The sequence below is a fragment of the Pavona decussata genome, unplaced genomic scaffold (genome assembly GCF_977016875.1).
Source record: "Pavona decussata unplaced genomic scaffold, jaPavDecu1.1 SCAFFOLD_348, whole genome shotgun sequence".
NCBI lineage: Eukaryota > Metazoa > Cnidaria > Anthozoa > Scleractinia > Agariciidae > Pavona > Pavona decussata.
Window position 1 is genome coordinate 380,505 of NW_028145732.1, and position 13,451 is coordinate 393,955.

At 39.0% G+C, this 13,451-nt stretch overlaps 1 protein-coding gene across 1 annotated transcript; it reads right to left on the reverse strand.

Moving 5' to 3' along the window:
* Positions 1-974: 974 nt before the first annotated feature.
* Positions 975-3,930, reverse strand: LOC146453156 (uncharacterized). The gene has a single exon (XM_085096977.1). The coding sequence runs from the start codon at positions 3,561-3,563 to the stop codon at positions 1,104-1,106; it is 2,460 nt and encodes an 819-aa protein (XP_084953103.1). The 5' UTR covers positions 3,564-3,930; the 3' UTR covers positions 975-1,103.
* Positions 3,931-13,451: the final 9,521 nt, after the last annotated feature.

Below are 13,451 nucleotides of genomic sequence, written 5' to 3' on the forward strand. Positions count from 1 at the left end.
CATGTGGTTTACCTACGAAAATAGGTAACATTTTAACTCGAAAAAAACAATGGAAACAACGGTTTTGTAAAGGATCTTGCAGAAGCCCTGCAGAGTAGTCTAGCCGCTAATAATTATGGATTGTCCATCCCAAACATGAAACGATTCGTTTACACGTCAAGACCAAGTTTTCGAGTAATTTTAATCTGATAAGTAGTGAAAGATAATATTTATTCAATGGAGTGGGCTTCATTATATATTGAAAGCACCTGCTGAATGTTGACTGAGTTAATAAATGCGCTCTGTCGATCAAGCAAACTCATGAATTGAACAGGTGAATGAAATGATATTTCGGAATTATGTCTAAAGTTATTTGCTCTCTGATTTTCATACCTAGAGTATGAACAGCAGTTTTTCGCTAATGTAGCAAAGAAACACTGCTGTGGCCTTACTAATTAGTGATTCAGTAGATCCGCGTGAACGATTTTGGTTGACTAGCACGTGAGCGAAATCGTTCCAGTGTTTTCAAGTTGGCATCCCTTTGTACGTCCAAATAACGGCTTTGTCAATGTCTTATAAATATGGACATTTTTGAAGCGCTGCGGTACTCAGCGGTTGTCGCTACGCGTATGCAAGTTTCCCTTATTTATTATCGTAGTACTGCAAGAGAAACTAAGAATCAGTGTCTGTTAAATAGCCCAGCGTAATAACACAATAATAATAATAATGATAATGATTTTTGTTAAAAAAAATTTACAAGTTAAAAGTAGAAAAAAGAGCTATTAAAACCTATTTACAATCTTTTACAGATCCTGCGTATACTTGCAGCATTTTCGTTGTGCGGTTCCTTGCTTATTGTTTACTATTTTCAAGCACAATTTTTTTTGAAGAAAAAACAAATGCCATAAAGTTACAGTAATAATGATAATGATAATGATAATGATAATGATAATGATAATGATAATGATAATGATAATGATAATGATAATGAAACAAGAAATATTAGTGATAGGAACCGACGTTTCGGTGCATCTTGCGCCATTATCAAGGTACATAATTAATGATAAAAAGCGGTTTGTAAAGGCTAAGTTGAAGCGAATTTGCATAACATAGCGGCAAGCTAATTACTTAAATACTTTCGCACGAAGAGAATCGGACTGCACATTCAATGTTGGTTTAAGCTCTTGAATATACAACATTTCATTGACAAGGCAGTCAAATTTGTTCATGCATTTCTTGAGCACATTGAAGCGTGCTAAGAAATTGTTCGGAACAGCAGTGTTATGTTCTTTGTAGTAATGCTTGCAGATTGATGACGCCTTTTGACGGTGTCCCTCAACGCGCGTGTGAAGGTGGCCCTTTGTATACCCAACATAACCTGCATCACACAGGTTACACTTGAATAAATAAACAACACATTGCTGGGTTACAATGTTGGGCTTGGGCTCACGCAGGCTTAGATCTTGATTAAGCTTACGGCTAGTAAACACGGGTTGAATGGCCTTTCCCACCTTGCTGCTAAGATCTCTAAGTTGCCGTTTGACAGACACTGCAGCATCCTGATCTTTATAGGGGATAGCTATCCGGATGACGTCATCGGTATGCTGTTTAGACTGGTCCGCTGCGACTCTCGAGGTGATAAACTTGTTAATGACAGAATCAATAAGGTGATTTGGATACCTCAGCTTTCGGAAAACTCCTCTCAAGCGTTCACACTCCTCTGAGAAATGTGTCCAAGATGATGATAGCCGGTGCGCGCGATCAAGCATGGTGACGAGCAAACCCTGTTTGTAGCGGCTGTCCACATGGCTATGATAGTGCAGGAGAAGACCTGTGTTTGTCGGCTTAACGTAAACCTTTGTTTCAACACATGGTGCGCGATTTAGAAGCTGTAAACCAAGGAACGGGAGCATCCCATTTTCCTCTACCTCCATAGTGAAACTTACGGCGCTATGGGCGTGATTCAAGGTATCCAGAAATGCTGTGGCTGCTGCCAGATCTGGCATCTTGACCAGAGTGTCATCTTCGTAGCGGCGGTAAAAATCTGGGAGTTTTCCTTGACTTTTCAGGGACCCTTCAATGGAGCACATGAATACATTAGCCAAAAGGGGTCCAAGGGGAGACCCCATGGCTACTCCATCGGTCTGTTCGTAAAGGGCCCCATCGAACTGAAACAGCTGCCCCTTTGTAGCAACATGTAGAAGATCAATAAGATCAGTTCTGGTCAAGTTTAGGCCATAGGTGTCATTGAACCAGTTGTTCTCGAAAGCTTTGTGTGCCAGGATGTCAATTGTTTCGTCCAGGGGTACATTTGTGAAGAGCGATGAGACGTCATAAGAGACCAAGATTTCTCCCGGGTTTATCTTAACTCCACAAATTTCATTTGTGAAGGCAAAGATATCAGTGATGGTATTTTCGTTTACAGACAGAGGCTTAAGCTTAGCATCCAGCCATTTAGCAAGGGCATAGTTGTAGGTGCCCGTAGCAGATAATATAGGACGCATTGCTAATTTCTTCTTGTGGGTCTTGGGCAGCCCGTACAAATGAGCCAATCTTGATCCAGTAGGTCGTACGGAGTCAGCAATCGCCGATGGTAAAATTCTGCGCACTGTTGACTCTACCAGTTTTTCTTTCTCTAAGAGGGGATGATAGTACTTGGGTGGTCTTCCTTTACTTTTTGGTCTCTCTATGGGGACGGCACAGAATCTGCTTGTGTCATTCACAGAGGCATCCGATAACAAACGCAGGTATTCATGCTTATCCATCACAACTACACCTGACCCTTTGTCTGGTTTGGTTATCACGATGTCATCGCGTCTCTTTAGCTCTTCGATGGCTACTAAGAGTGCCTTAGGGGGACGCGGGCCTTTCCGTTCAATGTAGTTGAGAGCCACAGATCGAAGAGTAGTAGCAGCCAGTTCTTTCATTTTCTCATCGGAGAGACTGCGCTCAAGGCTCCAATAGGCTTTCTCAAAGGATGCTTTTACCTCTATTGGAGATACATATTGCGGTAAGGCAAAGTTCAAACCTCGACAAAGAACAAGTTTCTGGAAGAACGAAAGTTGGTAAGATGAGATGTTCAGGATATGCTCGTCGAAGTCCATCTGGTGGTTGATAAGGCGTGAGATCTTGCGCGTATGAGTGGTAATAACTTCTTGGTGATATGTTGTCCGAAGACTGGTCATTGTACGGAGAATACAACTGTAGCGCAGAAAACTACAATCTTGGCGAATCTCATCATAGATAGAGTTGATTTCACGCTTCAAGGCTGAACTCTGCTTGAACTTCTCTTTTAACTCTTCCTTAATAACGTTCCGGGAGAAGTTTTCCGACGATGACTTCCATTTCGATCGCTTGTCTTTATCAACTTTAGCGAATGTTGGTGTTAGATCGAAATTCTGACAAAGTTTCAGGAATTCGATCGATCCATCGCAATTTATCTGCTTTCTACTGCATTGTTCGAGCCTCCTGAACAAATGCAGCTGATTATCACGTTTCAAAAGTCTTAAAAGAAATGATTTAGAAATACATGAAACAAGAAATATTAGTGATAGGAACCGACGTTTCGGTGCATCTTGCGCCATTATCAAGGTACATAATTAATGATAAAAAGCGGTTTGTAAAGGCTAAGTTGAAGCGAATTTGCATAACATAGCGGCAAGCTAATTACTTAAATACTTTCGCACGAAGAGAATCGGACTGCACATTCAATGTTGGTTTAAGCTTTTGAATATACAACATTTCATTGACAAGGCAGTCAAATTTGTTCATGCATTTCTTGAGCACATTGAAGCGTGCTAAGAAATTGTTCGGAACAGCAGTGTTATGTTCTTTGTAGTAATGCTTGCAGATTGATGACGCCTTTTGACGGTGTCCCTCAACGCGCGTGTGAAGGTGGCCCTTTGTATACCCAACATAACCTGCATCACACAGGTCACACTTGAATAAATAAACAACACATTCAACACGGGTTGAATGGCCTTTCCCACCTTGCTGCTAAGATCTCTAAGTTGCCGTTTGACAGACACTGCAGCATCCTGATCTTTATAGGGGATAGCTATCCGGATGACGTCATCGGTATGCTGTTTAGACTGGTCCGCTGCGACTCTCGAGGTGATAAACTTGTTAATGACAGAATCAATAAGGTGATTTGGATACATCAGCTTTCGGAAAACTCCTCTCAAGCGTTCACACTCCTCTGAGAAATGTGTCCAAGATGATGATAGCCGGTGCGCGCGATCAAGCATGGTTTCACTATGGAGGTAGAGGAAAATGGGATGCTCCCGTTCCTTGGTTTACAGCTTCTAAATCGCGCACCATGTGTTGAAACAAAGGTTTACGTTAAGCCGACAAACACAGGTCTTCTCCTGCACTATCATAGCCATGTGGACAGCCGCTACAAACAGGGTTTAAGCCGACAAACACAGGTCTTCTCCTGCACTATCATAGCCATGTGGACAGCCGCTACAAACAGGGTTTAAGCCGACAAACACAGGTCTTCTCCTGCACTATCATAGCCATGTGGACAGCCGCTACAAACAGGGTTTGCTCGTCACCATGCTTGATCGCGCGCACCGGCTATCATCATCTTGGACACATTTCTCAGAGGAGTGTGAACGCTTGAGAGGAGTTTTCCGAAAGCTGAGGTATCCAAATCACCTTATTGATTCTGTCATTAACAAGTTTATCACCTCGAGAGTCGCAGCGGACCAGTCTAAACAGCATACCGATGACGTCATCCGGATAGCTATCCCCTATAAAGATCAGGATGCTGCAGTGTCTGTCAAACGGCAACTTAGAGATCTTAGCAGCAAGGTGGGAAAGGCCATTCAACCCGTGTTTACTAGCCGTAAGCTTAATCAAGATCTAAGCCTGCGTGAGCCCAAGCCCAACATTGTAACCCAGCAATGTGTTGTTTATTTATTCAAGTGTGACCTGTGTGATGCAGGTTATGTTGGGTATACAAAGGGCCACCTTTAATCTCGTACCCCGATCTCAGTTGTCGGTTCGGGAATGTCGAAATGTGAGATCTGGTAAAGTTCGATATAACGCCATTTCTGATTGGTTACCTGAATTAAGAGTGCCTCATTCTAATCTGCTCTGTGATTGGCTCTTTCCTTCTGTGTTTGGTTTTCGCTCAGTTCGAGCTCAGTTCGGGGAAGAAACAAAAACACGGAAAAGTTTTCGCTCCGATTAAGATTGTCATGCGACGTTTTAATACATACATGCCCTTTGTGTGGGGAGAGAACAGTGAGAAATTGTTTTTTCGGAAGACAACAGCGACTTTAGCCGAAAAGAGTTTGCAGTATAAACGTTCAAACGGCCTTGCCAAATTACACAAGTTTCCAACACGATGGATATAAGCTTGCTTACTTTTGGGGATAAAATGGAGGTAGGTCATATATTTTTTTTTGGTATTTCTTGACAAAAAATGATTTTTTTTTTAAATGATTATTTATTTAGTAAACGCAAATTAATTTCCCCAAAATACTTTACCTTGAGTTCCTGAACACGCGCACCGCATTTGCTAGCATATTTTCAGTTTTTGTCTTCTGCTAAAAGACTATTTTCCTTCTATAAATTGAACTGGACTTTGAGTAAGAGACTTCATAATATAATATTAGTCCTTTCAGACCAGTGTGCTTATTCCTTCAAGATCCATACAACATCTCTCATAGGACTTTGGAGAAATTGATAGAGTGTCCACACAATATTATTATTCATCTGCTGGTGAGATCAATATCCCTCCCACCCCTCAGCTAAGAGAAATGAAAAATGTCCGACTTATGACCGCCAAAATAATAGTAATGAAACCCGTACTACAACAGAGAACACCTTGTCTGAACCGATTAGGGCTCTTTATGTAAGTGTAGTTAGTTTAATTTTATCCCCTCTCTCCCACCTACTGAGTTAAAAAAAAATTGGATCCAAAATATAAAACTAGCCTTCCTCTAAAATAAAAATGGGGACATTGGTTTACATGTCTGCACCACCTAATGTTTTGCAGGTCTATGCTTGTGATACGCTTTAGAAAAGAAGTAGTTTTAAAAGGAGGACATGCCTCTTTGGATTTTTTTATCACTTATAGTTTTTAGAATCTTTTTGCCATGGTTCTTTTCTTCAAGATAGGGGAATTTCTCCATTATTTTATCATTAGTATGGAGTCCTTGAAGTACTAAACACATTTCATTTACTACTTCCATTGTTAATTCTTAGCACATTCTCTGATACAAATAGTTATCACTGGCCTCAGTTTCTCCTTTATTTCTTGTTAACTCTACCTTAATTTCTTCCACCTGATTTCTAGGGAGAAGCAAGTTCCTAAAGTTCCTATCACTGATGTGAATATCTTCAAGGGCTAAAACAGCTGGACACAGCTCAACACATAATTAAGAGCAATGACAGTCATTTCGGACAACAGATATCACAACAGCTGAAAGCCAAAGTGGTTATAAGCAAAAATTTTCCCCTACACAGATTTCTGGGGTATTTACACTAATCTGTCATGATGGGTTGCATTTCTTCAATATTTGCACCAATATGATTGTTGTTAAAGTAAAGTTTTGATGTAGCAGGCTTCCCATCTCTTCCACTTTCTTGGAAAAAACTTTCCATGGTTTGCGGAAGACCAAAATGAATAAATTATTATCCTTCCAACACAATGAGAATCAAACCCCATTCCCAAAGATTGTGGCAAATAATGTTCATTGTCAGTCTGTAGAGAATGAGACTGATCCAAGAGTGCATTTTGAGGAATTTGGGGAGTAAGGTAGAACTGGTGATCCCCAAGCTTTCCACCCAAAAAGGCACCCCCAAATCCACACAGTACTAATGATGAGTAAATAATAGGCTGACAGGCTTAATTTTTGACATTGGTGGTGATAAGTTCATCTGCTATGGGCGAAAATATGTAATCAAACTGGGCAACATTACTTTGTGTTAAGATAGGAGGGCCTTTGTAGTACTCCATAAATCTTTCATATTCAAACTTTGTATGATTGTAGTTTGGTTGTTTTTCTGTTGCTGTTGTTGTCATGACAACAATCTTCGCTGTAGGGAATACTGAGGAAAGTGTTCCTCGTTTGCTGTACTCTGAAGTTGTGCCCCCTGAACAAGGATGCAATTAATTAAGAAAAAACTGTAGTCATTCACTGGGATGTTGTTATTCTTTCCATTAGAATAAGACAATATAATTACCAGAAAATGGATAATGAGAAGGCTGAATAAAAAGGGATTCTCAAGTAACTAAGCCCTTTTTGACGCATGGGGTGGTGGAAGGACGAAGCATAAAAGAAGCTGCGATAATCACCAACAATATGGCTCTGTATTTATTAGCTTTTAACCTTTAAACCTCAGTGTCAACATACAGTTTCTCCTTACTGGTCTCTACATGTCCATTTTTCATAGTAGCATTATAGGGAGGTTGTTGAAATATCAAGAAATTTCACCACTGGTGATCTCATGACCTCTCCTTGATTGTGTATTGATAAATATTAGGAGAAATTTTGATACTGATCACTACTGGGGCTTAAAGGTTCAAGGTTCACTGTTCTGATAGTTTTTGTTTACTTGTGTGAAAAGTCCTTGAACATAATTTTGTGTTGCTGGTCTTAATATTAAGAAAAGTTAGGACCTGACATGGGTGCAAATATCAATACAAGAAAATTTTTTTTGCTCAAGGAATTGGCATCAACAAGGAATTTTCATCCAAGACAGACACTGTTTTCAAAGTGTCTTTTCCCCACCACTTCTCTGCAGTGGGTTTGTGTCTGACAGTTTGATTAAATGTTGTTTCCTGGCTATGGAAGGCCATGGTTAAGGAATACTTAGGAATTCATGGTTACTGAAGATCAGCTTACTGTGAAAGCTGTTGTTTTGCTGCAGAAATGGGTGACAGTTCATTAGAACACACAGACATGCACAGGAAAACAAATAGTGGAAACATTTTTTTTTATTTGTTTTCTATTTATCTGCCATTTGCTACTTTTATGAGCCCAAAAGACCTTCACACCTTCCTATTATTATTGTTATTAGGTGAATCAAGAACCACTGAAATGGAAAGCTCATCACTACCAAATAAAACTCTAATGGGAAACTCATAGGGACTTGCTCCGTTTGCTCACATGTTGCAAGTAACCAAACATTCTTCAGATCCCAAATCCAGATGTGGTACCTCCATTTCCCAAAAGAAATTCAAACTTCCATTTTTGAGAAAAAAAGCCCCTTTAAAACAGCAAGGGTGTACTCGGTATTTTAATGTTGGACATAATTGGGCGCCTACCATTTACACGGACAGGTCTTTCTGGTTTGCTGGAATATAACCAAGACAGTAGCATGGTGTGAGGGCTAGGATGGTTCATGGTTCATTTATTTCACACTATTTACACAACATTAACATACAAAGAAAAGTATTACAACAAATGATTACAAGATAAAAATAAATACAGTACAAATTATAAAATGTGTGTGGTGGTCAAAGTAGCAAAGGCTTTCTAGCTGACCACCACCTACTTTTAAGTAAACAAAGAAATGACACTGAGCTATTGAGATATTAGAAAATGTAGGAATGTTTGTAGAGCCTAGGATGTACAAGAGAGAATTACATTTGTGCAAATTAAGGTATGTTCGAGATATACTGAACCGAGCAAGAAATCTAAACAGGACAAGCTTAATAAAAGAAGAACAAAACAATAAATAAATAAAAACAAAAAAAAAAGCAAAAAAACAACATAAATGTACAAACAAACAAACAACAAACAAAAAGAAAGGAAAAGGACAACACATCATCAGCAGCAACAGCAGCGACAACAAAGATCAAAATATAAGCAGACAATTATTATTATTATTATTATTATTATTTTTAACTCTATTATTATTGTTAGATAGTTACATACTATTATATTTGATCATTAAACAGAACATATATTATTTGATTTACAAGAGATCAGGTGGGCCTTATAAAGTTTCTTAAACCTGTTAAAAGTTTTTGTTTTTTTCAATGCCATGGGGACAGTTTCCCATATGACAGAAGCAGAGTACTTAAAAGTAAATTTGCCTATCTTAGTTCTAACTTGTGGTCGGTGGAAATTAAGCTTGGCAGAATTTCTGGTGTTATAGGAGTGGACAGTTGTTGTAGGTAGGAGGAGGCCCTGTTTAGCTGGTTCATATAAAATTATATTATTACAGTGACCTTGAGTTGTGTCTTTTGGCCTGTAAAAGAAACCTGCCGCATTTACACAATCCATTTGGTTTGGAAATTTAAACCATTAACTTATGGAAGAAGGAGAATTTGTGTGACCAAATCAGCTGAAAGACTACAAAGAGAAGAAATAATTTTTACGTATCACTGGTAGACCACAATTTCTGAAACTTTGCAAATGAAAATATGACATGAACCATTTGACTTTCCAATGCGAAATTTAACACCAAGATGCCAATCAGTAACTCTATTGTGCCTCATCTACAACAACGACTGACCACAAAATTTTTCTGATAAAGCTTCGACAACAAAAACTCTCTGCACTGTCTGTTGCTACCTTTACCTTGGGGTGCACAAAAATTATGTGACATTTCCCTGCCTGTAAATTACAGTATCTTCAATACAGTTACCATCTAAGGCGAAAACTGGTACAGCTTACTCCGGTTGACTTAAGTCTTTTTAATTGATCGTCGATAAGCACGTTGATCTTGAGTGGAGAAAGCACAATTACGATGGATTTGTTCTTGGAACAGTTTTCATTACAAAGATGGTCTAGATGGTCACAAAGGGTAGGAACTAATCTTAGTAAAAAAGTGATTTACCGCGCTTGTTGATTGCAATCTCTCCTGTTGCCTTTTTCGTTTTGGTTTAAGTTTCAAGTTTTGTTGTCCTCTCGACCGAAGAACGTTCCGAAGAGCACCCTCGAAAGCGAAAACCTCACCAGGAATGATCACAGTTACGAGCAGCACGGTGGACAAAGGATGATGGGCAGGCCCGTATTCCGGGCCTCAAATCGAACTTTACCAGATCTCCCCTCCGCCTGACCGTGGGAGATCTGGGAACGAGATTAGGCCACCTTCACACGCGCGTTGAGGGACACCGTCAAAAGGCGTCATCAATCTGCAAGCATTACTACAAAGAACATAACACTGCTGTTCCGAACAATTTCTTAGCACGCTTCAATGTGCTCAAGAAATGCATGAACAAATTTGACTGCCTTGTCAATGAAATGTTGTATATTCAAAAGCTTAAACCAACATTGAATGTGCAGTCCGATTCTCTTCGTGCGAAAGTATTTAAGTAATTAGCTTGCCGCTATGTTATGCAAATTCGCTTCAACTTAGCCTTTACAAACCGCTTTTTATCATTAATTATGTACCTTGATAATGGCGCAAGATGCACCGAAACGTCGGTTCCTATCACTAATATTTCTTGTTTCATGTATTTCTAAATCATTTCTTTTAAGATAATGATAATGATAATGATAATGATAAGGATAATGATAATAATAATAATAATATTAATAATAATAATATATTTTTTATATAGCACTAAAACCACTACTTGTCCTTAGCGCATTACAATGGTAACAAGAACACTATTTCAACACGACTACATTATAAAAGAAATACAATATTATGAAAACTATTTAACACCGACGTTGAAAGGCAGAGCTAAAATCACATTCCATTGTGCTGACAAAGATTAAAAGGAGAAAAGGGAGAAAAATGTATATAAGTGGAAAATGCATAAACATGCTATGGGCTATACGCCTGCCTGAATAGGTGCGTTTTCAATGCCCTCTTATCTTACATGTAAGACTATTTTACATTACCTTACTCCCTAATTTCTGGTATGGTAGTGGTAAATTGTTCCACAATGTCGGGCCGGCTACGAAGAATGTCCGAACACCGTTTGTCTTGGTGTTACTTTTACGCACTGCTTAGTGTTCTATGGAAGCTGCTCTCAATGAGTGAGAAAGGTTTCTGTAACAAAGCATATCAGTCTGTAATGTATGTTGGTGCTAAGTTATTAAGTCCCTTATAAACGAAAAGCAAAATCTTGAAAATTAAATCTGGAATTAATAGGCAACCAGCGGAGACTTGGAAGAACAGGCGTAATGTGATCATACTTCTTAGTCAGAGTTATTATCCAGGCAACAGCGTTTCGTGAATGTAGCCTATGCAACTGATAAGCAGGTAGCCCAAAAAGTAAAACTCACGAAAGCAAGTAAAAGTATTTCCGTAGAGTCATTGTTAAGATACTTTCTAATTTACTAATATTTCTTAAATGGAACTGAGCTGATTATATAATTATGTACTGTGTTCATTTAGAGAAAGACACGTGTCAAATATGACACTTACATTCCTCGCAGACGAAGAGGATTGTATTCGTTCATCCACAGCTACCACACAGTTCCGAGCTGGTCTAGCGCAAAATTTGGAACTGAAGACAAGGAGTTCATATTTATCCTGGTTATGCTTTAAGCCATTGTGAACCATCCAGGTGTCAATATCTCTGGCGCACAGCTCGACTTTAGACAGAGCCGTCAGGAGCTGTTGCTTCGAATCCATCTTGGAAGAAACATAGAGTTGGGAGTCATCAGCATATAGGTGAAACTGAAGTCCATGGTGCTTGATAATCTTCGCAATGGGGGATGTGTACACCAGATAGAGTAGTCTGAGTAGAGGCCCCAATACGGAACCTTGAAGCACACTACGTACAAGGCATCAAAGTGAGTACTTGCATCCTTCAACATGCTGCTTGCGCGACGTGAAGTAGAAGATTGAAACCATGTGACAACATTGCCCCTAAGGCCATAATTGGTGGAGAGATCCTAGACAGCAAAATTGAGTGGTCTACGGTATCAAAGAAGGGCCGAGAGATCAACAGCAGCAGAATTTATACGAACACGTGATCAGTGTCAATGAGATGTCTTAGCTGCAAATGCGTGCCTAATCTCGTACCCAGATCTCCCACGGTCAGGCGGAGGGGAGATCTGGTAAAGTTCGATTTGAGGCCCGGAATACGGGCCTGCCCATCATCCTTTGTCCGCCGTGCTGCTCGTAACTGTGATCATTCCTGGTGAGGTTTTCGCTTTCGAGGGTGCTCTTCGGAACGTTCTTCGGTCGAGAGGACAACAAAACTTGGGACTTAAACCAAAACGAAAAGGCAACAGGAGAGATTGCAATCAACAAGCGCGGTAAATCACTTTTTTACTAAGATTAGTTCCTACCCTTTGTGACCATCTAGACCATCTTTGTAATGAAAACTGTTCCAAGAACAAATCCATCGTAATTGTGCTTTCTCCACTCAAGATCAACGTGCTTATCGACGATCAATTAAAAAGACTTAAGTCAACCGGAGTAAGCTGTACCAGTTTTCGCCTTAGATGGTAACTGTATTGAAGATACTGTAATTTACAGGCAGGGAAATGTCACATAATTTTTGTGCACCCCAAGGTAAAGGTAGAGACAGTGCAGAGAGTTTTTGTTGTCGAAGCTTTATCAGAAAAATTTTGTGGTCAGTCGTTGTTGTAGATGAGGCACAATAGAGTTACTGATTGGCATCTTGGTGTTAAATTTCGCATTGGAAAGTCAAATGGTTCATGTCATATTTTCATTTGCAAAGTTTCAGAAATTGTGGTCTACCAGTGATACGTAAAAATTATTTCTTCTCTTTGTAGTCTTTCAGCTGATTTGGTCACACAAATTCTCCTTCTTCCATAAGTTAATGGTTTAAATTTCCAAACCAAATGGATTGTGTAAATGCGGCAGGTTTCTTTTACAGGCCAAAGGACACAACTCAAGGTCACTGTAATAATATAATTTTATATGAACCAGCTAAACAGGGCCTCCTCCTACCTACAACAACTGTCCACTCCTATAACACCAGAAATTCTGCCAAGCTTAATTTCCACCGACCACAAGTTAGAACTAAGATAGGCAAATTTACTTTTAAGTACTCTGCTTCTGTCATATGGGAAACTGTCCCCATGGCATTGAAAAAAACAAAAACTTTTAACAGGTTTAAGAAACTTTATAAGGCCCACCTGCAGTCTCTTGTCAATCAAATAATATATGTTCTGTTTAATGATCAAATATAATAGTATGTAACTATCTAATAATAATAATAGAGTTAAAAATAATAATAATAATAATAATTTTAATAATAATAATTGTCTGCTTATATTTTGATCTTTGTTGTCGCTGCTGTTGCTGCTGATGATGTGTTGTCCTTTTCCTTTCTTTTTGTTTGTTGTTGTTGTTGTTTGTTTGTATGTTGTTTTTTTGCTTTTTTTTTGTTTTTATTTATTTATTGTTTTGTTCTTCTTTTATTAAGCTTGTCCTGTTTAGATTTCTTGCTCGGTTCAGTATATCTCGAACATACCTTAATTTACACAAATGTAATTCTCTCTCTAGGCTCTACAAACATTTCCTACATTTTCTAATATCTCAATAAAGCTCAGTGTCATTTCTTTGTTTACTTAAAA

Bases quoted from the DNA above. Each gene is read 5' to 3' on its own strand.
- LOC146453156 (XM_085096977.1), bottom strand. From the start codon at position 3,563: ATGGCGCAAGATGCACCGAAACGTCGGTTCCTATCACTAATATTTCTT.